Genomic DNA, 22,017 nt, shown 5'->3' with positions numbered 1-22,017 from the left:
CTCACAGCCTCTGCCTTTGCTACCCAGAAACTGAACTTTCTCTTCTCCCTCGTGTCCCTTTGTGGACTGGGTGGCCCTGGCCCCTTGTGACTACTCCTCTAAGGATATACCCACCAGGATCCTTCTGTTCTCACAGGCTGATTCTGGGCCCTTCCAGATGATGGTGTTTCTTTCTTTCTAAAGAGGGGGTCTGGACTAGAGTGACACACTTCGGACTACCCCGTAGCCTCCCTCATTGAAGACATAACCCTGTTAATCTGGCCCATCTCTTCCACAAGAATTGCTATTTGGTTTTGCTTCCCCCCATGCCATGCTAATGGTATTAACTTAACCAGAACTTGTCTTATAGAATCCCATTAGTTTCGAAGGCTTTCAGCCTTTTATCCAACCCTATCCCCAGCGATGATGATGTCACAACTATGCCTTTGAAATCCCCATTCAAAGTGCAAGGTCACAGAGACTCGAAGATCATTGGAGAACCTGCTCCCTTACTGAGTGTGGCGGAGCTTCCCAGTGTCTGTGTGTGATGGCTCTTCCGGGATGAGCCCAGTTTTCACTAGATTTAAGGGGCTCCCTCTCCCAGAGAGGGGTAGGAATCATGGAGAAGTTCCAGGCTCCTGCTTTCAGGTGGGACAGTGAAGCCCAAAGAGGAGAGCTGGGCCACTGCTCCTCCAGGTGGCTGCCGCACCTCCTCCCTCAGCTCCCGGGCCTGCCTGTGGTCTCCCTCTTGACCAAGTCATTTCTTCCAGACACTTTGCCTGATGCTCCCATATGCTGCCACCAGGGGGCAGAAGTGCCTGGCTGGCGCGAGACCTGGGACCGGATTGAGGACAGCCTCTCTACAGAGCAAGGGTCCGAATTCTGAAATGGTCGGTCTTTATTATGCCATCAGAAAACAAATGTGCTGGTTAAGTTATTCATCATTATCTTCTTAGTAACAAAATAAAGCACTATCTATGTTTACAGTCATAAAAAGAAACAGTCTGGAGAGAAATAGGGTCACGGGGGTGGGGGCACCTGGCCATGTGGGGTTTGGGGTCACCTCCCTGGCTTGGGGACTATTCCAGATCTTTGGAGCTAGGTGCTAACGGTCTTTGATTTTCCTGGGAAAGAACCAGGATGCTCACCAGGAGTGAAGCCCATTTCCCAGGACAGAGTGGGGGAGGAAGGAACCCACCCCACGCTCATGAAGAAGGGATGGAGACCAGCTGCCATGGGGGTCCCCTCTGCAGGGTTGTCACCGACAGAAAGAGGAGCCATCAGTCCTCTGGCCCCCATGCCTGGGACGCGGGACAAAGCCCCACGTCGGAGGCTGAGGCATACTCTCACAGTACTAGGAGCTAAAAATGACTCCGTGGGAACCGACTGGCAAAGTCGGGAGGGAGAAAAGGGGTCGGCACGGGGTCAGGAAACTGCCAGTCCCAGGGGCAGGCTGGGCCCTATGGAAAGTCAGAGAGTCCAGTGGGTGGGGCGAGAGCACAGACAGACGGAGGAACAGAGAAGTGCACACTGGGAGAGAACGCACAGAACCTGAGACACCAGACTGACGAAGAGGTAGCAATTTGGGGACAAAGAAGCACAGAAGAGGCCCCCAGAGAAGCATCAAGAGACCCATCACAGAGCTCAACATGCCTGGCTCACAGTAGCCACTTACAAACACCTTCTGCCCAGAGAAGCGAGATGACAATGTGAGCGCGCACGTGCGCGCGCGCACGCACACACGCACGCACACACAGCAGCCAGAGGCACATGGACTTGGAAGACAAAGACAGGATAGCCAGACCCTTCTGCACAAAGGACAAAGTGATCCAGGTGACAGAGGAGTGACCTGGGTGGGAGCTTCTGGGGCAGACATGTTGTCCCACCAGGGCTGGGGTAGCCAGGACAAGATGGAAGCAAAGCACGGTTGGGGGACAGGTGTGTACCCGCCATCCCCTCAGGTAGGCAGACCTACAAGAGGGGGTACATCCAGTGTTCCCTGGCCATTAGCCCCGTGGGCCAAAGACCTCAGCCAGCTCGGCCCCTCATCGCGGCCACATGAATCCTGCCCAGCCAGGCCATTGACTCCTCAGATGTGCCCGAAGGTGTGGTGAAGAGGAGAGCCCTCCCCCCACCTTGGGAATGTATCTACAAGTGCACAGCTTCGTCCATCACCCGGGCACACCCAAGTCGAAGTACCAACATCGTTCAGGCTGGCCGGCCGGGCCTGTCGGGTTGGAATCAGGTCTTCCCCAGGGGCGACAGGCCAGGCCCAGCTGGCTGGGGATCAGTCTGTAAGGACCACCAGTTCCCCATCACTCTTCTCTTCGCCCTCTGAGTCCTCGTCCTCGCTGTACCGGTACATCTCTCCATCAGCCACTGAGTGCCTGTCATCTGTGCCCTCCCCTTCCTCCCGGAGGCTGCAGGTATTGACGATGACGGGCATGTTGGGGTCCAGGCCCTGGGGGACATAGTGCTCCACCAATGGTTGTGCCAGGGGCATGCCTGCTGCCCGGGGGAACAGGACATCTGAGGAGCTCACCTGTGCCTGGCCAGCCTGCGGGCTGAGAGGCAGAGAAAAGGGGGGCAGTTACAGATGTAAACACGTACCCTCCCGGCCCTCCCCGCTGGCTGGCCTCCGGGCCTCACAGGCATGCATTCCAACCCCTGTCCTGGCTGGGGAACTGTCACACCCTGGGCCCTGTATGTGCATCCTGACGGCCAAATTAACTGTCTGCTATAGATGGAAAATCTAGAGCCGTGGGTGTATTCTTGGAAGGTGGCACATGAATATTATTTCATTTTACGGTCACTGACTACAGGACTCCACTCTTGTGCTTGCCAGGGTTATAGCTAAGGAACCTTCCTATGGGGTGAACCCCTGCAGCGCGTCTCAGTTTGCCCTGCATTTGTTGGGCAGTCGCCCTGCAGTCTTTCTGGGTCGGACCCAACCCCCAGTCACCAGAGTCTTACATACAGTCATTATCCACCGGGGACCACGCATAGGCAGACGGCAAACAGATCTGCACACAGATGCCCAGGGAGCAGCCACACAAACCCTGCCTGCCCTCACACAAAGGCCAGCCACACATGAACCCAGCCTCTCCCAGCAGCCACGGGCTGCTTCTGGCCACGAGGGGAGGCCTGCTCACGGGATGGCGTAGCTTTGGCGAGCGCCCTGGCGCCGTGTTCTCATCAGGGCCTTGTACTCGCCCACGCGCAGCCGCCGCCCCTCCACCACGCAGGTGCGCTTAGGCCTCGGCTTGTACTTGTAGTCAGGGTATTTCTCCAGGTGCTGCCGGCTCAGGCGGGCCTGCTCCTCGTAGTACGGCTGCTTCTCTTGGTTTGTCATGGACTTCCAGCGAGAGCCTGATCCAAACCCAGGCAAGAACTCAGGGCCAGACTCTCGGGATCGCCCCAGACCCCAGGCCCTAGAAACCCTGATTGGACCCTGGTCCCTGAGTGGGATCAACAGATAACACAGGTGAAAGCACTCATCAAGGGCCTGGCCCAGTGCGGATGCTCCCTGGATGCTGGGCAAGGGAATGAGTGAGACTGGCAATGACGGGTCGTTGGCACCACCCTCATGCTGAACAACTCCCACCCGAGAGGTGTCTTCCCAAGGGCATTCATAGGAGAGAAGTCACTCCAGAACACCAGGTATCCAGTGTTGGTCTGAGGTGCTGCTCCATGCATGGTTGAGCACCTGCTGAGTGTGCACCAGGTCCTAGGCTGCATCCCCAGCACAACAAAGCTAAAAACAAAACCCTAGTGCTCCAGACAGTAATCCTGCATTGTTACTGGAGGGTTCAGCCATGAAAACATCCCCCTCCATCAGCCTTGTCTGCCCTGCCCCCTCCTCAGTCTCAGACACAGTGTGGCATTTAAAGTCTTGGTACTGGCGATCCAGGATACCAATCTCCCGTTTACTGCCACAGCACAGGCTAGGAGGAGGCATTGGGGTATGGGGGAGGTAAGGAAGGCACTAAGTGCCAAGGGAAGGAGCAACCAGAACAGCCTTGCACTGGTACAAGGTCCTAGGATCCAGACACCCATTACAACTCAACTCCTACACTCTCTAAGATTCTACCAGGGTTTAACAGGACATGGAATATCACCAAGAAAGCCCTAAGTCGGCCTAGCTGGATCCTGGGACCCAGTCCTATTGAACTATCCTTGACCCTTACCAAGAATCTTGCTGATGCTGGAGTTGTGCATGTCTGGGAAGGCCTGGAGAATTTTCCTCCGCTCATCCTTGGCCCACACCATGAAGGCATTCATGGGTCTCTTGATATGACTGCTGTTCCGGGACTCAGAGAAATGGCGGGAGCCTGGAGGATGGGTAGGCAGAGTCAGGCAGGCAGAGTCAGCAACGGGGCGGGCAGACATCCCTTGCATGGCCACCAGGAGGCACTAAGGAGGCTCACACAGCGGTCAGCTCAGTTCAGGTGAGAAGCAGAGAACAGCAGCAAGCAGAGGCCAGAGAACTGGCACAGCAGGGGCCCAGAACTGCAGGACCCCACAGACCAGACCTAAGGATAGACACCTGGGCACAGTGGAGATGCAGGCCAGGACCTAAGGGCTTAATCCCAGGAGGACCCAAGAAAGGAGGGAGAGAAGTGACCAGAGACAGACAGGGCCCTAGTGGAATGAAGCGGTACCCAGGATCAGAGCGCTCACCGTCCATGTCGCAGCTCAGCATGGCTTCCTCCAGCGGGTGCACACAGCTCTCCTCCGGCCTTTCCTTGGCTGGGGATGAGTCCAGGCTGATGAGGTCCTGCAGGTGACAGAGATGTCAGTACCTCCCGTGTCACCCTGTCTGCATCTTCTATCACACGCTCCTGCCCGCTGGAAGAGGATGTGTGGCCCATACCTTGCGGAATGGGGGATTGGGGGAGTTTTCCAAGGCCCCACTGTGGCTGTGCAGCAGTTGGCGAGCATCCTGGATGGCTTTGGTGACAGCATCCCCTTCACCAAGGAAGCCTGTTGAAGAGGGGGCAAAGTGGAGGATAGGGGACCTGAGGGCTTTATCCCTGGGGCAACCCACACTTCTTACACTCCCTGCCAACTCAATCCTAGGAGCTCCTTGTAGTGGCATCTTTGTGGTTGCACGCTCTCTGCCCATCCCCCACACACCTAAGAGGCTGGGAATGAAGACCCTGGGCTGTCTAATCCGATACTGAAGGACAAATGGGCCATGGAGGGAGGCCTCCTCCGAGCCAGCCTAGACCCCGGCTTTAAGAATGCAGAGGCCCGAGTTGAGCTCAGTGAAAGAGTGCCCTGGAATTGTTAAAACCCCAAACTGGAACCGAGAAAGGGAAGGGACGTGCCCACAGTGGCATCTGACTCAACTGTCCTCCTGGATGAGAGCAGATAGGAAAGCTTACCCAGAGGCAGGCTGGGGGGACTGGACTGCAGGTCCCTTGTGGGAGCCCCGTGGCTAGAAGGGTGAGGCCCACAGCTGTTCATCTTGAGGCTGGGGGAGCTGGAGGTGTTGGGCAGCTCAGGTGCCTTGGGCTTGGCTGTGAGGTTCAAGGGCTGGGGGGGCTCCTGGGGACCCAGAAAGTCAGAGTGAGAGACACCAAAGAAGGACACCCCCTCCCCCATTGTGGGACAGACAGGGCTGGGGAGAAAATGAGACTAAAACACCTGCCCAGAGCAGCCAAGAGGGCAGAGGAGGAGGGCAGCAGCTCAGCAGGGGAGGGCACCCCACATAGCGGGCAGGGGAGTACCTGCAGGGGGTGGTGGGTGGTCACCCCAGGCCTTTTCACTACAGGGGCAGGAGGGCTGTGCAGCAGCTGCAGCGGGTACTCCACTGTGGAGAGAAAAGCAAGGGGCAAAGTCCCAGATGAGACCTGAACTGCAGGTATCAGCGTGACAGGTCCCAGGACTACATGTGGGTGGGCTGAGCCTAGAGCGGGTCCCTCTTGTTCTGTCCTATCAGGTCCAAGCACCACAGGGGACTGTCCACCACCCCCTCTTCCTACATGGACCCTGCAGGCTGATGACCACGTCTGTCCTTTTTAACCGACTCTAAAGAGTTTCCCCACGGTCCATGCATGGGAGGGCACACTCCAGTCTTGCACTTGCAGAGTGTCAGGGGCAAAGCAACCCTGTTGGGAGGAATGCTCTTCCCCCCTAGGGTTAAAACACTTGCGGTATGTGAGAGACTGTGTAAAACACCAGTCTCATTTTACAGGTGTTATCAGTCGGGGTTCTCCAGACATCACAGCGGACAAGGAGACAGGTCAGTGGGCTGCCCACGAAGTCTTCTAGATGCCACAACCTATCCTTGGCTTGTACAGTTCTCTCTCCAACCCACCCTATCTCACCGGGCTTAGCATCGGGGGCGTGGCAATTCCGAAGAGATAAGACTGTATACAAATCACCAGCCCCAGGGCAGGTAGCGATAAGCTCACACAGGAGGTGTGTCAGGGCACTTTGTTCGAGCTAGGGTGGGGATGGGGTGGTAAGGTCTGAGGACGTGACTACCGTGAACCCAGCAGGCAAGCAAGGTTGTCTCTGTTGCAGAGAGCTGGCACTCTGTGTGGGCTTATGGAACGGGGAAGGTAGACCAGCAGTCTTCACTGCTACCCATCCCGTTGGGGCAGTTTCAGGCAGCAGTCAGCCCTGTCCCCAACTCTGTCACCAGAAATCATCTGGGATCATCCCATCAGTCACCTTCATCCCCACAGCTCACAACTAGAGACAATGCACTCCCTGCTCACGTGTTTCCACGCACCTGCTTCCCACACCCCATGCTCCAATCCTCGGCGGAATCCCACACCCCTCTCACTCTCACAAGCCTCTGCCACCTCTATTCCCGCTAAGCTCAGAAAGGACTTATTCTTCCACCAGACAAACCCCAGACTGTGGCTCAGAAGGATCATTGCGCAAGGATAGGCTCCCTCACCTCACAACAGCAGCTTCTGCGGTGGGCCCTTCCCTGTCTCACTCACCTGGTTTGCAGGGAATGGGCTGGATGGGCAAAGCCAGCTGGGAGTCAGGGGTGACAGGCAGTGGCTGGTGACTTGGGGGAAAGGCTGGAATCATGACGTAAGGCATGTTAACCTGCTGAAGGCAAAGAAACCCACCGTAAGTCACTGGGGACCCAAAGCGCTGCCCAGATGTCGTTCTGCCCAGGACCGGAGGTAGGGTGGGTATGCATAGAACACAGGGTAGGGACAATTTTCCAAAAGATCCATCTGACCCCATATGACATCTACGAGCCCATCTACTTGTCAGCCCCTCAAAACAGGACTCCGGAATTGGAAGGAATCGGAGCAAAATTGGATGAAGAACATGGCTTCTTCATCAAGTCTAGGGGGAGCCTGTTCTACCATCCCTTTTCCCCGCGGCTCTGCCTGCGCTGTCCCCTTGTCACCTGGATCTGCTGCTGGAGGACGTTGATCTTGTGCTGTTGCTGAATCAGCTGCTGCTGCTGCTTGGCGATCTGGCGAGACAGGGAGTCGACAAGGGAATCACGGAAGGCCCTGGCCTCCTCCAGTGCCTGCCACAACCCACCCGTCTTCCCCAGGAGCATGCAGGGTGGGGGTGGGGGGCGGGGGTAGAGCACCAGTTCTCAGAACCTGGTCTCCTCTGCGGACAGTCACCCTTCCCAAGGAGCCTCGGAGGCCCCTGCCCTGGCTGGCATTGCCCTGGCTGGCACCTGTTCCTGCTGCTGCCGGGCCAGTTCCATCTGCTGCTGCTGCTTCTCAAACAACATGGCAGCCATGTTCTTCTGCTCGGAGTGGGCTGTGAGGAGCTGGTCCCGAAGAGCGGACAGCTGGTGAATCATGACCAGAAGCTGAAGCTCCTTCTCAGCCAGGCTCTCTTGGGTCCCTGTTCACGGTGAAATGCCACCACGGAGACCTTTGTTAGTGCGCCTATCTATCTGCCCACCCACCCATCTGACAACCTCTCTGTCCCAGGAGCCTGCCAGTCCGGTGCCCAACTTCTCTGTACTTTAAGGGATTTTAAAAAATGTTTGGCATGATGGTAGTTACTTTCCGGGATCCGCCTGAGGATGAACGAGCTAATAATGCATGGAAAGTTGTTTGTCTAGGACCTGACCGACTGCTCATGTCCCTGTCTTCCATTCCAACCAGGCTGTCTGATGAGCAGTGTGCTTCCGAGTGCTCAAGTGGGCACCATTTACAGCCACGAGGCCTCTGGAAAATGCTGAAGCTCAGGCCTTCATCTTTGGGGCTTCCCATCCATGAATGCAGGGAGCATAGCATTGATTTAGCGCTCCCACTGTGGGCGTACTCAACAACACTGAGAAAATGGTCACCCTGAGGAGGTAAGCCTCGGCCTTCACCGTGGTTCTGGAAGCCTAGCTTCACCTGCCAACAGTACGTGGAAAGTTTCGGCTCACTTTAGACTGGGACCTGGAAGGTTGAACAACGAGCCTCGAGTCCCAAGGGTCCCCTAATGAGAGCCTAGATTCAACCCATGGGAACTGTTTCCAGTCAGGCCGTTCCCACCTGGGGATGGACCAGACAACTGCTTAGAGATGCCCAGGTGAGCCAGGTGGGAATGAAGTACTGCCCAATATCCTCGGAGGGCATGATAGATCAGAAGGGAAAGGCTCGGGCTGAGATGCCCTCCCCTGCTCTCCGCACACAGGCCCCGCACCTTTGACATCCTTGGTTTCCACAGAGCTTCTTCCCAGAAACCGCTCCTTCCAGTCACTGGACAGCAGCTTCTCAATGGCTGGCACAACTGGAAGAAGGCAGGGTAAGGGCAGGGCGAAGGCCACCAGAGAGCAGCCCAGATCTCACCTCTGACTCAAGCATCCTACCTTCTTGTAAGTTGCGGTTGAAGTCCAACCGCTCCTGGCTTCCCGAAGCGGCCTCAGAAGCTGTTGGTCTCTTGGGGTCTGGGGACCCACTGCTCTCTGGTGAGGTACAGTCCTGCAAGAGACAATGAATTATCACTGCCGCTCCCAAGAAAGGGAGCAGAGACAGGGCTGAGCACCCCAAAGGTGTCCTTTCCGAGGGACCAAGACTCTATGGGATATTGCTCATCCTCACATTCCCAGCCTGGCTCACACCACTCTATAACTAATACAGCGAGATGCACAAAGACTTGGGGACAGAAGACCTGGGTATCAGTCCAGGTCTAAGTGGCTCACAAGGGGCTGGATCTCACACAAGCCCCGACAACTCTCTAAAAGTCAGGACTGTCGCTAGGGTCCATATAGTAAAGCATCTGAGGATGCAATGAGGAGCCGATACATTGGGATCATCACGGAAACACACCTGTAGGTTTGTCTATGAGGATGCTTCCAGAAGGAAAACCTGCCCTGACTGGAGGATCCTGGACAAATTCGTCTCCCCACTTCCAGACTACAGATGCAACTTGGCCAGCTGCCTCAACTTCCTGGCCACCATACCTTCTCCACCATGTGTACCCTCGAACTGTCAGCCAAAACAAACCCTTCTTTAGGTTACTTCCATGGGGCATTCTGTCCCAGCACTAGAAAAGTAACTAACACAGAGCCCACCTCGGCTAGTTATTACTATGAACCCACATGCTGCTCCAGTCACGCTGCTTGATGTCGGGCACCCACTGTGGCCCCCCTAAATGATCCCCGGGGCTGGAGCACTGCCTCAGCAGTTGGGAGCTCTTGCAGAGGACTGGAGTTCAGTTCTCAGCACCCACATCCAGCTCCAGGGGATCCAACTGTTGCAGAATATTTATTTAACTCGGTAAAGATGTGTTGCATTTGCTTAATTATGGAAAGATGTGTTGCTGTTTTACCTTGCCTGCCTAAGGCACCTGATTAGCTTAATAGAAAGCTGAACAGCCAATCGCGAGGGAGGAGGTAGGTATAGGCAGAATCTCCAGGCAGGGAGAATAAGTAGGAGGAGGAATTTAGGCTTAAGAAAGAAAAGAGAAAAAAGAAAAGGAGACCCCAGAAAGATGCCAGGGGCCAGCTAGACACAAAGGAAGCAGGAAAATAGGATACACAGAAAGAGAGAAAGATTAAAAAGCCCTGAGGCGAAACAGAAATGAATAGAAACAGGTTAAAATAATTTAAAAGAGCTAGTGGTACAAGCCGAAGCTAAGCCTGAGCATTCATAATTATTAGTAACTCTCCATGTCTTTATTTGGGAGCTGGCTGGTGGTCCAAAGAAACTTCCAATTACATCCAACATCCTCTTCTGGCCTCCGGGGGCAGCTGTACTCATGTGTACATACCTCTGCCAGGCAGAAACACACATACACACACACACACACACACGCGCACACACGCACACACTCACACATTTTTAAAGAGAAATAGGGTCTGAAAAGGTAGCTCAGCAATTAAGAGCATTTGTGGCTCTTGCAGAGAACCAGGTTCAGTTTCCAGCACCCATATGGTTGCTTACAACCACTCCACTTCCAGGGGCTCTAACACCCTCCTCTGTAGCACCAGGCACTCATGTGATACACACATTCAGGCAAAAAAAAAAAAAAAAGACAACAACAATACAAAACCAAAAACAGAAACCAAAACTCATACATATAAAAATAAATAAATCTGAAAAATTGAAAAATATAAATAAGTATGTGGATGGATGAATGAAAACAAATCATCTTTAAAAAAAGAAAGTGTTCAATTGGGCATGGTGGTCCAGCCTTTAATCCTAGAACTCTGGGGTAGAAGCAGGTGGATTTCTGTGCATTCCTAGCTAGCCTTATCATAATAGAGACCCTGTCTCAAAAAACAAGAAGAAGAGGAGGAGAAAGAGGAGGTGGAGAGGGTGGAGGGGGAAGAGAGGGAGGGCAAAGAGGGGGAGGGGGAAGCAGCAGTGTTTCATCTAAGCCAAGCCTCCTGGCATTTAAGGTTTACTACTCCAAAATGTCTTCCCTGGCTACCCCCACTCTTCCAAATTGAGTTCCTCCTTAGAATCATCAAATTAAACTTCCTGTATGGAAACAGAAGTTTAAGACCTGCAGAATTTCTACCATGTATTTCAGTTCTCTCTCCTCTGTGTGCATGTGTTTTACATGTGCATGCATGTGTGGATGTGCGCACGCGCACACGTGTGTGGTGTAGGCCTAAATTTGACAAGCACCCATCATTTTATTTACTGAGGAAGGTCTCTCACTGCACCCAGCGCTCCTGTTCCAGGGACTCCCATCTCTGCCTCCAGATACCTGCTGCACTTTCTTGGCTTTTATGAGGGTCCTGGAAATCCAAACTTCCATCCTCTCACATGTGCAGCAAGCGCTTTACCCATTGACTCACCTCTCCAACCCCTGTTCCCTCGTCTTAAGGAAATTATAGTCTGAAATGGCCACTCAGGTAGGGATGGAGAGAGACACCTCCTGCTCTGACGAGTTACCCAGATTCTAGCCCTGACCATGTGGCTCCTCCCCTCTGCTCACCTGGGCCCCATCTTTCTGCACACAAACTAGACAAAAGCATGTAGGTAGGCCTGGTGGAGAGGGTAGATCAGCACCAGGAGAAGCCACAAGGCAGAGGGGGAACAATAACCAACGGGGTCCCTCGAAAGCGCTAGATACCTGGGCTGGAGCTTGTGAGTTGGCCGCTTCCTGCGGAGCCAGGGCTGGGTCTCCTGGCTGGGGCTCCACTGCAGTGGCTGTGCCTTGGGGGGCCTCGTGGGGAGGCTCCTTCTTCTCCTCAGACTTGATGGTGCAGTTCACCATGGTGCTAGCACTGTCCAGGGCCAGCTGCACAGAGATGGGGCTCCGCATGGACATCCTGCGGGTAGAGGGACAGAGGACACTGAGCAAATGAGGTCCAAGGCCCAGTTTATGAGCCCATTATGCTCCCCAGGAGATGCCCCCATCCTTTGTTTTCCAAACCCAAGCATTTCCTGGCACCCCTCAAAGATGCATATGTCTAAAACACAAGCCTACTTTGGAACCTGCTTTCTTATTTTTTAATTTTTAGAATCCATTTGGGATTCCCACCTCTGGTATTCACTCCCTCCTTTTGCTTTTGCAGTACCAGGGCCTTGCACATGCTAAGTGAACACTCCGTGTTTCGTGCCATGCTGGAGCCAGTGAGCTGATGAGCTCACCCGAGGAAGCCAGAGAGGATTATGAACCCAAGAAAACTGAACATTGTATGTATGTAAACATATGTACTGGAGCCGGGCAGTAGTGGCGCATGCCTTTAATCCCAGTACTCAGGAGGCAGAGGCAGGCGGAGCACTGTGAGTTCGAGACCAGCCTGTTCTACAGAGCGAGTTCCAGGACAGCCTGGGCTACACAGAAAAAAACCTGTCAGATAGCCCAGGCTAGCACTGAACTTACTATGTAGCTGAGGATGGCCTTGAACTCAAGTGCTGGGATCGCAGGCCTGTGCCACCATGCCCATCTTGCAATATGCTTGGTAGACTCTCGTGAAGTGCATGAAGTGGCCTTCTCCTCTATCATACAGCCTAGTGCCACCCGAGGGTGAGTGTCCGCAGGACTCCGGAGAGCAGTTTCCAGGGTCACATCAGGCTAGAGACCAAGCAGCAGTTCTCACCCTCTCCAATCCCTGGGCAAGCACTCAGAGATGCCCAGTGGTCTCTGCAGAAGTGTTGGGAGGTGGGGCCTCATAGAGAGTATTAGGTTAGGAGCCCTCTGTCTTCCTTCACAAATGGGTTAATGTCAGCTCTGGGGGAGACTTTACTAGAGTTGAGTTAACGTGGTAGTCCTGTGCCCTCCTGCCACAGGGTGATACAGCACTTGCCTTCCTAGCCTCTGCAACAGGAAGAACACACACTTAGATACATAGGGATCAAAGAGCAACAACCCTGAGATGCACTAACAGACCCTTAAACTAAACAGGTGGTGTGGCACACTAGTGCCACCTTACGGGCACGACCCCAGTAGGTTCCTGGAGCCACACCACTTCCAGCATAACCAAGCCGAGGTCCTACACCAAAGCTGTTGCATCTGCCATTTGAGTTGCAGCAAAAAATGACACAAAATCCTTTCCCTTTCTTCGCGACTCCACAATCGATGTCTTACCAGGTTTCATCAACTTCAGCAAATCATTTCCCCCTCTATCGAGGACCATCACCTCTTTCTTTACTGTTTTAGTGTGTGTGTGTGTGTGTGTGTATGCCGGGGTGAATGTTTGGGCACATGCGTGGGCAAGTGCCCATGGAGGCCAAAGAAGGCATTGGATCTGAAGAGGAGTTACAAGTTGTTGTCGGCAACCATTCGGGTGCTGGGAACCAAACCCCGGTCCTCTGCAAGAGGAGCAAGTGCTCTTAATGGATGAACCATCTCCCCAGGCTCAACTTTCACCTTCCCAATCAAGCGCTTTGATTGCAGCATCACTAAGCTTGCAGGTTGGGGCCACTGTTGAGTAAAGTCGGAGTAGCTGGAATACAAATACTGCCCTAGCTCCAGGCACAACAGCTGACTGAAGGAGCCACCACCAAGTGACCCACATAGTGTGCGGATACATTGGACAAAGGATGATCTACAACCCAGAAACTTCAAGATTCCACCCCACTACTGAGAATAATATGCTATTTAAAAAATGTACAGGGATGGAAATGTAACTCAGTGACAGAAAGCTTGCCTAGCATGCATGAAGTTTTGGATTCCATCCCCAGCAAAATATAAAACTAGGTGTGGTGGTACCCACCTGTGATCCCAGAACTCTGGAGGTGGAGGCAGGAAGATCACAAGTTCGAAGCCATTCTTGGCTACGTAGTAAGTTAAGGGATAGCCTGGGCCCAATAGACCCTGCTTCTAAAACCCAAAACAAGGCCAACAAGAAACCTCAGCAGGTAAAGGTGCTCACTGCCCAACAATACAAGCCTGGATAGCTAAATTCCATCCCTGGAACCCACATAAATGTAGAAGGCAAGAACCACCCCAGAACTGTCATCTGACTTCCATTCACATCCAGACACAAATATCTCCCTCCCCTCTCCTCCTCACACACGCAATAAGTTTAAAGCAAAACAAAAACATATTATGAATTATTTACTTCTATGGTTTTCCATCTAATACTTTCAGATCATGGTGCCCCCCTGAACCCCTGCTCAGTGAGACTGAAAATAGGGCGACCAGTGAATTTGCATATCATATCAATTCTGTACAGGGTATACTGTAGTCTATAGATTACACCAACTACTCTGGTACTGTATACTGGCTCATACAATGTCACAGCTTTGTATACAATGGAATACATAAGGTGTTTTATGAACAGCTACAGGACTATTATAACCGACTAAGATATATACATCTGTATTTGATTTGATTGTATCCTATAGATCAGAGGACGGCAGACTCCCCCACCCTCTTTCTGAGTGCAAGGTAATCAGGAACCCTGGACAGGACAGGGCAAGAGAAGGCTAGCTGACCCTAGTTGGGGCCCATCTCACCTGGATGCAGAGAAAGCAGACCCCAGCCTGGCTTGGCCCAAGGGGGCTGCCTGGAGAACCTGCAGAAAGCAGGCGGCTCAGCCCATCCGGCTGGGGAGGGGCCGGGAGCAGTCCCCGCAGGGGGCAGGAGTGGGGGCGGGGGGCATTATCCTGGAGCTGAGGGCAGCAATTACATAACAAACAAACCCGGGCTCAAGCTGTGAATTAATCAAACCGCTGAAAATAAAACCTTCCTCTCAGGAACTTCAGACAAAAGAAATGAAAACAACCAGGCTGGCTGGAAAATAAAAGGCAGCGGTGCTGAAAGCCGGGACAAAAGGAAACCAGACAATAGGGTGCTGGACAAAAGCAACAAAGCCAGAGGAAGTGTGACAGGCGCACAATGAAGGCCTGTGGGCTTCTGATCCCTAGGCTCTCAGCCACCTCATCCCACACCACTGGCTGCCACCAGATCGCCTCCGCTGGCCAGACTTGGGTCCCAAGGGCTCTCCTTCTTCATCAGGACACGGCCTCAGGTTTCCAACTCCTACCTCAGTTCAAGCAGTCCCGGCCACCGCAGCCAGAGCCCACGGTCAGACGAGCACCTGAGGCCAAATGCTGCCCCACGGGACATGGTGACCAACCACCCACCCACCCCCCGCCCCAAGACCAGTCTTCCTGGCTGCATTTGGCTACTGAGCCCTTGTAACGCAGCCAGTCTGGATGGGAATGGGCCACATCAAACACACCGAGGGTCCCCAGAACTCAGCATTCATTATCAGCTGTGGCCACAACCTGATGGATTAGGTTAGATAAAACAGTCTCTATTCTCCCTCTCACTTACATCTTTTAAAGATCTATTTTATTTTTAATTATGTATGTGTGTCCTATGTGTGTGTGTGCACTCATGAATGCGCGTGCCCGAGGCCTGAGACATCGAATTCCCCTTGGAGCTGGAGTTTACCTGTGCAAGAGTGGTACCACCTCTGAACGTCTGAGCCGTTTTTCTGCCTCCAGACAAAACAGTCTTTTGTTGTTGTTGTTGTTGTTTCGAGACAGGGTTTCTCTGTGTAGTTCTGGCTGTTCTGGAATTCACTCTGTAGACCAGGTTGGCCTTGAACTCATAAGAGATCCTCCTGCTTCTGCCTCCCGAGTGCTGGGATTAAAGGTGTGCACCTCCACCAGCCGGCGGCTAGACTAAACATTCTTACGACTCATCCCACCTTTTCTTCCCTGAGAAAGGGCCTAATCGTGTGAGCCAGACAACTAAGATCTACCTGCCTCAGTGCCCGAGTCACCTGACTAATTTTTTATTTATTATTTTTATTTTTATGTGCATTGGTGTTTTGCCTACATGCATGCCTGTGTGGGGGTGTCAGATCCCCTAGATCTGGAGGTAGAGACAGTTGTGAGCTGTCATGTGAGGGCTGAGAATTGAACCTGGACTGGATTCCCTGGAAGAGCAGCCAGTGCTCTGAATCACTGAGACATCTCTCCAGCCCCCAAACCTGATCCTCTTTGATCAGTTTGATCAGTGAGTTTGTTTATTCAGGGCCTCACACAGGTAGCTCACATTCTGCCATGGAGCAGCACACCCAGCATTTAAATTTCTTTTTACATGTATTTACTGGGAGACACAACATCATGGAAGTCATTGCCAGTGTGTTCCTCAGGGGAACCACTGAGCCTCGAAGCCCTTTCCCACCTCTCCCATCCCACCCAGCACCCCCAGCCTATACTTGGGGTTATCTGTGATAAAGTGGCATCTTGGGGCTCCCGGCACTGGTGAACTAAAGAAATGGCTCCCACTGACGTCTGACGAGTTTGGAGTTGTCACCCTTGTCACCTCAGCCTGGTGCCCTCAGGTAACCCTAACAGATCCTAGGGCCCATGTGCTCACAGGCAGGCACCTGGCTCAGCAGGACAGGGCTCGTGGTTGGTCCGCTCCGAGCTTACTTAAGGAGCGGCACAACCTGGGCCTAGGAGTCAAGCCTTGGCAGGTACTGCTGAAAAACTGGGTCCTGGACCACCTCAACTGCCGACCCATCCCTGCCCTGTCACAGCCTTGAAGGAAGCAAGGTGTAAAGGGAAGGGTCAGGGCTAGAGTCTGTAATTCTTGCCTGACTCGGCTCACCTGTGTTCACACTGGCGCGTAGCCTCTCGGCCTGTGGCATCTTCTGCACACTGGGCAGTTCGCCACACCTCACAGGAGTCTGTGGGGGTAAGTACCGCACGGCGAGCATCCTGGACGTGGATGTGAACAGCCCAGGATGCTGAGTCAAGTGGGCGACAGAAAAGTCTCCAAGTCACACAGACCTGGGTATTACCTACGCCCGAACTCTGAATGGCCACTGCTGTGCCACCTTGGGCAAGTAACCTCCCTGAGCCCGTTTCCCCCTCAGTAACATGGGCATAAGACAACCCAGGAAGAAGAGCTAACCTGTGAAATACGCCTGTTTTACATTCTCGGGCACCTTGAATTTGGCCTTCACAGGACTAACTCATAGCTGAAGATCCCTTCAAACGCCTGCTGTTTCTGACTCACCCGGTAGCTTGGGAACCCAACCAAGGCAGGGTGAAAATATAGCTGTTTCCACCCATCACTGTGGCCCCAGAGTCTAGCACAGTGCCTGCAGCACTGGGGGACCGGATGCTGCTCCCTGCCCTTCCCCTGTGTGAGCGACACCCAGCAACAGAGCAAGTTCATTTCTTTTTCTTCCTACCCCCAACTGATAAGAAACCTTTTCCTCAGTCTTTGGATTTAAAGACCCTCTAGGAGCCTCCCTTCTTAAGCCCCTTTTCCAGGGACTAAAGACCCTACCAACTTCCTATATTCCTTCCTTGCAAAGCACATGCTACACCTTCTCAGGAGATTTCCCTCTCTCTAGATGCCCAGAAGCCCAAAGTGTGCAGGAGACAATTATGGGCTCCCCCAGCTCCACCCTATTCTACAACCCCAAGTCCTAGTGAAGAGTCATAAACCCATGGCAGTCCACAAGCACAATGGATGCTAACCCATGTTATCCGCCCTCCCTCTTGTCCAGCATCACACTATTGGGACAGCCCTGCTTCAGAACTACCACCAGCAAGGACCGCAGCGGACCTTCCACCAGCAAGGAGGCTGAACAGGTGCATGCCTTTAATCCTGGCACTTGGAGGGCAGAGGCAGGGGGATCTCTGTGAGTCTGAGGCCAGCCTGGTTTACAGAGCGAGTTCCAGGATAGCTAGGGCTGTTATGTGACATGTGTACCCCCCTTAAAAGTGCCCACCAGGTACAGGTGGCTCTCTTGCCTTCTTCCTCTTTTCTCTTCCCTGTTCTCCCTGTTTGCCTGCCTCTATCATGTCCTGACTCCCACACAACCGTTCACTCTCTTGCTTCCCCCTCCACCCCCACCAATAAACCTCTGGCACTAATTCTGCAGCGCGGGCCATGTTTGCTTAGTGGCATACCTTGGCAGGGCCCACCAAAAGGCACCCACTTCGCCTTTTTTATTTATCATCGCACCCTTTTTCCACCCTCCCCTCTCCTAGGGAGCCCACCTCACGGGGGGAGGGGGGTCTTCTACTACACTCCTTCCTTCTTAGCTTTATCGCACTGAGACTCTGAACTGGTGCACAAGACTTTGAATCCAGTGTCTGGATAAAAGCACGGAGAAGCCCCTCCAAGGAGGAGGACTAGAGGCAGAAGGCTGCCAATACACGAGATGGATCCTGTCCTGTTCTCCCCATAAGCTGGCTTCCCCATCTTGCGCCAGCCCCTTTCTACCCCAAACAAACCATCAGTCACTTCCTCTTCTAATCACTCAATGACAGACTCAGCTGAATGGGAATCAAAGAAAGTCCTCCTCCCTCTGAGTTCTTCCTCCTCCATAACCACAGCTCCGGCCCCCGACTCGTCTAGATGTAGAGAAGATTCCAGTTATCACAGCATGACTATGACTCAGTCCTGGGGCACAGGAAGACCTTCCGAGGATGGCCCCTTGGCACAGCCAACTTCCACCGCTGCCCCTTCCCACAACCTGTCAGAGTGGCTGGTGCCAAGGGCATCATGGCCAGGGAACGAGATCCATGCAGCATGGGTGGGGCAGGCACCGGTCCCAGAGGGAATTGCACTTCCTCTGAAACCCCAGAGAGTTGAGAGCCTCAGGCTGCCCTGAACAATAGTCCCAAGGCGTGGGTGCCCAGAATGGTGCCCCGTGCCACATCCTGTCATTCTTCCCACAGGCCGCACCCTGCCACCCTTCCTGGCTCCACCCGATCCTATCTCTGTGTTTACTCAGAGCTGGGAGCTGGGCTGGCCACAGGCTGAGGACGAAGCTTTCCTGAAGGTCCCCTCACCCCTTGCAGTCTGTGGCGGATGGGATCCAGCTGTGGCTGGTCTAAGTCTCAGCTGGGTAACAAGAGCCAATATTCCAGCCCCTGAACTGACCGCTACCCCCTCGCTGGCCAAAGCGGTATCCATCCACCTGGGCAGATGGAGGGTCAGGGAGATTCCAGTTCCTGTCCCTAGCCTGGGAGAGGTGGCGGCCTCCTGCAAATAAGTGTCTCTAGCCTAGAACCATTCAGCACTGAGCTTTTGCCCCTGGCACTCAGAGATATGAGCCCCCAAGAGTACACTGGAAAGCAGTGGTGTAGAAGAAACAGTAGCTGAGATGGTCTACCCCCACCCCACTTGGCCTTCCAGCCTCAGAGGCGTTGTCAGGACAGAGGGTGACTCGGGAAGGGGACAACTCTGAGGCGCTGCTGGAGTTCACACTATGACGTGTCCCCAAGAGGTCTTCCATGGAGAACTGACGGTGTCTCCAGGCATGTTCCTTCCCAACAGTGCCAGGAATGTAACTGGACCATCCTTGTCTCCCAGAAAGGGAAGACTTCCAGGCCACTGCAGCAGGGACAGGCCGACCCTGTCACAACCCCATAAGGGACAGACCTGGGCATTAACCAAAGGAAGGAGAAGCAAAATGTAAGAGGTCCCAGAATAGCATCCCCTCAGCTGCGAGCACTGTGTGCTCCACTGTCTCTTCCTTGAGAGAAACTACAGAAGCCGATGGCTGGTGCACCCTGTCTGACAGAGGTGGGATATCTGAGGTCATTCTCATCGCGGCCGAGCCTACATTGTGCACTCACTGGTTGATGCCCAGCTATCATCCACTACCCCTATGTTTTAGCCCAACCAAGGCAAACTGACCACTGTGTTCTCAGTTCACAAGGTCAGTTCTTGACTGAGTTCTGACGGAGGAAAAAGTGGTCAAAAGAAACCAAGGCAGCTTTGCGAACTGGGAGGAGAAACTATTTCTCAAAACCTATAGCATGGTGGCACATACCTGCAATCCCAGCACTTTGGAAAAGGAGCGGAAGGATCAGAAGTCCCAGGCTAGCCTGGGCTGTATGAGACCCCCTTTCAAAACAACAAAACCCTCTCTGCTTCTTCCTGTATACAAAGAGTCTAATGCTTGCTTTGTGTTTACAAGGGTGATTGATGTACCCTTCAAGAAACCGTTGGTGGCACGCACCTTTAATCCCCCCAGTACTGGGAGGCAGAGAGGCAGGAGGATCTTTTTAAGTTCAAGGCCAACCCAGTCTACAGAGTGAGTTCCAGGACAAGACTCCAAAAGTTACACAGAGAAACCCTGTCTCAATAAATAAATTAATTAATTAATTAAAAAATAAACCTGGCCACATATGGTTTGGGACAGAGGAGTAACAGAAGGAAGATGGACTTCCCACTCCATTCCTTGGAATCACAGATACATACTTAGCCTTCACTAGTCTCCAGGCATATGACTCCTAAAACCCTTGCACTCTCCAAAGTGATGATCTCTTTTTATGTTTAGTGATCTGGTAGGGGGCTGGCAGCTCCCAAGCGGCCAGAGCGCAGCAGGACAGAGTTCTGTGCTCTCGCCTCTACCCCAACCTCTGGAGCACATCAACAGGGCGCTGGCCTTGCAGGGGCGAGGCTCTGCACTCCAGCCCTGGCCCTGCAAGGAATGAAATGACAAAAGGGAACTGATACACCTATCCTACTGAGGTCTCAAAACTGACAGGGATGGGCTTTTAAAAAGGAAGTAACGATCTTGCTCCCTGAACCTGCCCCACCACCCTTAGGTGGTAGACAAGCAAAGTCGAGAGTCTGGCTTCGTCACATAGGTTCCTTTGGCTCCACCTCACAGTCTACTAAAGTCGACTTCCATCTGCATGCCCCACGCCCCCACAATGCTAAGGATGGAACCCAGGGTTTCAGGCATGCTAGTCTGTCACTATGAGTTCTCTCATTAAGCAGTAGCGTCCCTCCCCGTCCTTGACCTATTTTTTTTTTAAGTTTAGATTTGTGCTATTTTTTTAAAATTGAAAATAGATTTTTCTGCACAATATATTCTGATCAATTTCCCCTCCCCAAATTCCTCCTAGATTCTCCTGTCTTCCCAAACCCACACCCTATCTATCTCTCTATCTCTCTATCTATCTATCATCAAAAAACAATCAGGCACCTAAAAAATAATAAAATAAAAACAAACCACAATAGGACAAAACAGACAGAAAACAAAAAGTCAAAGAAAAAGCATAAGAAACACAAAGAGACACAGAGAAAAATATTTGCATACACAGAAATCTCATAAAAGCACAGAATCAGAAACCATAATATGTAAGCAAACGAGCTATAAGGTCAGCAACAACAACAAACATTAAGTTCATTTTGTGTCAGGCATCTGGCTGGACACAGGGTTGCCCCTAAGTATGGTTTGTATACACAGTGAGACTCAGTTGGAGAAGACGAGTTTTTCCTTCTCAGGCCGTCATCAACTGGAGACAGGTTCTGAGTGAGGGATGCGGGCTGTGTCTCCTTCCCGTCTCAGCACTAGGACCGCAGATGGGTTAGACCTGTGCAAGCCTTGGGCAGGCTGCCAGTCTCTGCAGGGGCACTGGCCCACTCGAGCACGGCTCTGACAAACCTTGCCTTTCTCTCTATCCCCGCTGTCTTGCTAAATTAGATTACACACCTAAAGCTAGCAACCAAGGTCAAATCCTTACGTGGCCACTTCCTCCTCCTGAGGCTGACTACCAAAGTTCAACAATCAGAAGCCCCCTTTGGTTCACCTAATAAACAAGCCCCCCGTTAAAATTAAACATCTTTAAAAAGTTAAAAAAAATTAAAATTAAATACCTCATCCTAACACGGGGTTTCCCCCTTTGCCTTTATATACCACCGTTTGCCTGTGTGGCATGTCTGTCTCCTCTCTATCCAAGAACAATCCTTTGTTCCTCTGGGACAAATACCCCTGCCCCCTTTCTCTTGTCTCCTTCTCCTTCTTCCTCATCCCCTATCTCCTTTACCACCGCATCCGGGCCCATTCATTCTAACACAGACCTCCCCTTTTCCTCCTCTTAAAAATCATACCTGCAAGGTCATTTGCTGCCTGAGTCAGAAAGCAGCCGCTTTAACTTTTCTTCCCTGCTTAATAAAGGATCTCTCTGTGCAAACAGGTGTTTGGGTGAGGTTTGTGCCTAATCCTGGGTCTGGGAGGAAGCCCCCCCCCCCCTGCCCACTATGCGGGAGTCCTCTTCGGTCTCCCTGAATTTATCAGTCCTGTTGTGTCTAGAAGGTCTTCTCTCCTTGGCATCTTCCATCCCCACTGGCTCTCACCATCTCTGTCTCCTCTTCCACAGGGTTCTCTGAGCTCCAAGGGGAGGGATTTGATGGAGACAT

The 22,017-nt window shown here is 52.8% G+C and overlaps 1 protein-coding gene across 4 annotated transcripts in view; it reads right to left on the bottom strand.

The window, feature by feature from the left end:
- Positions 1-853: 853 nt before the first annotated feature.
- The window catches only part of Sox13 (SRY-box transcription factor 13), a 45,788-nt gene continuing 24,624 nt past the window's right edge, over positions 854-22,017 (bottom strand). For 3 of the 4 annotated variants that reach the window (XM_048430759.3, XM_085688226.2, XM_085688224.2), the window contains exons 2-14: positions 11,500-11,698; positions 8,783-8,894; positions 8,617-8,703; positions 7,649-7,821; positions 7,364-7,432; positions 6,939-7,053; positions 5,712-5,794; positions 5,367-5,529; positions 4,853-4,962; positions 4,660-4,756; positions 4,167-4,310; positions 3,132-3,348; positions 854-2,543 (exon numbers count right to left, since the gene is read on the bottom strand). In XM_048430759.3, coding sequence (XP_048286716.3) covers positions 2,267-2,543; positions 3,132-3,348; positions 4,167-4,310; positions 4,660-4,756; positions 4,853-4,962; positions 5,367-5,529; positions 5,712-5,794; positions 6,939-7,053; positions 7,364-7,432; positions 7,649-7,821; positions 8,617-8,703; positions 8,783-8,894; positions 11,500-11,697 — 1,845 coding nt within the window. In that variant the 5' untranslated portion in view covers position 11,698 and the 3' untranslated portion in view covers positions 854-2,266. The remainder of the gene's footprint in view (positions 2,544-3,131; positions 3,349-4,166; positions 4,311-4,659; positions 4,757-4,852; positions 4,963-5,366; positions 5,530-5,711; positions 5,795-6,938; positions 7,054-7,363; positions 7,433-7,648; positions 7,822-8,616; positions 8,704-8,782; positions 8,895-11,499; positions 11,699-22,017) is intronic. The other variant, XM_085688225.2, reaches the window with a different exon arrangement.

The sequence above is a fragment of the Myodes glareolus genome, chromosome 5 (genome assembly GCF_982192425.1).
Source record: "Myodes glareolus chromosome 5, mMyoGla1.1, whole genome shotgun sequence".
Lineage (NCBI taxonomy): Eukaryota > Metazoa > Chordata > Mammalia > Rodentia > Cricetidae > Myodes > Myodes glareolus.
Note: the sequence above shows the minus strand (reverse complement) of the source record. Positions and strands in the feature narration are given on the sequence as shown.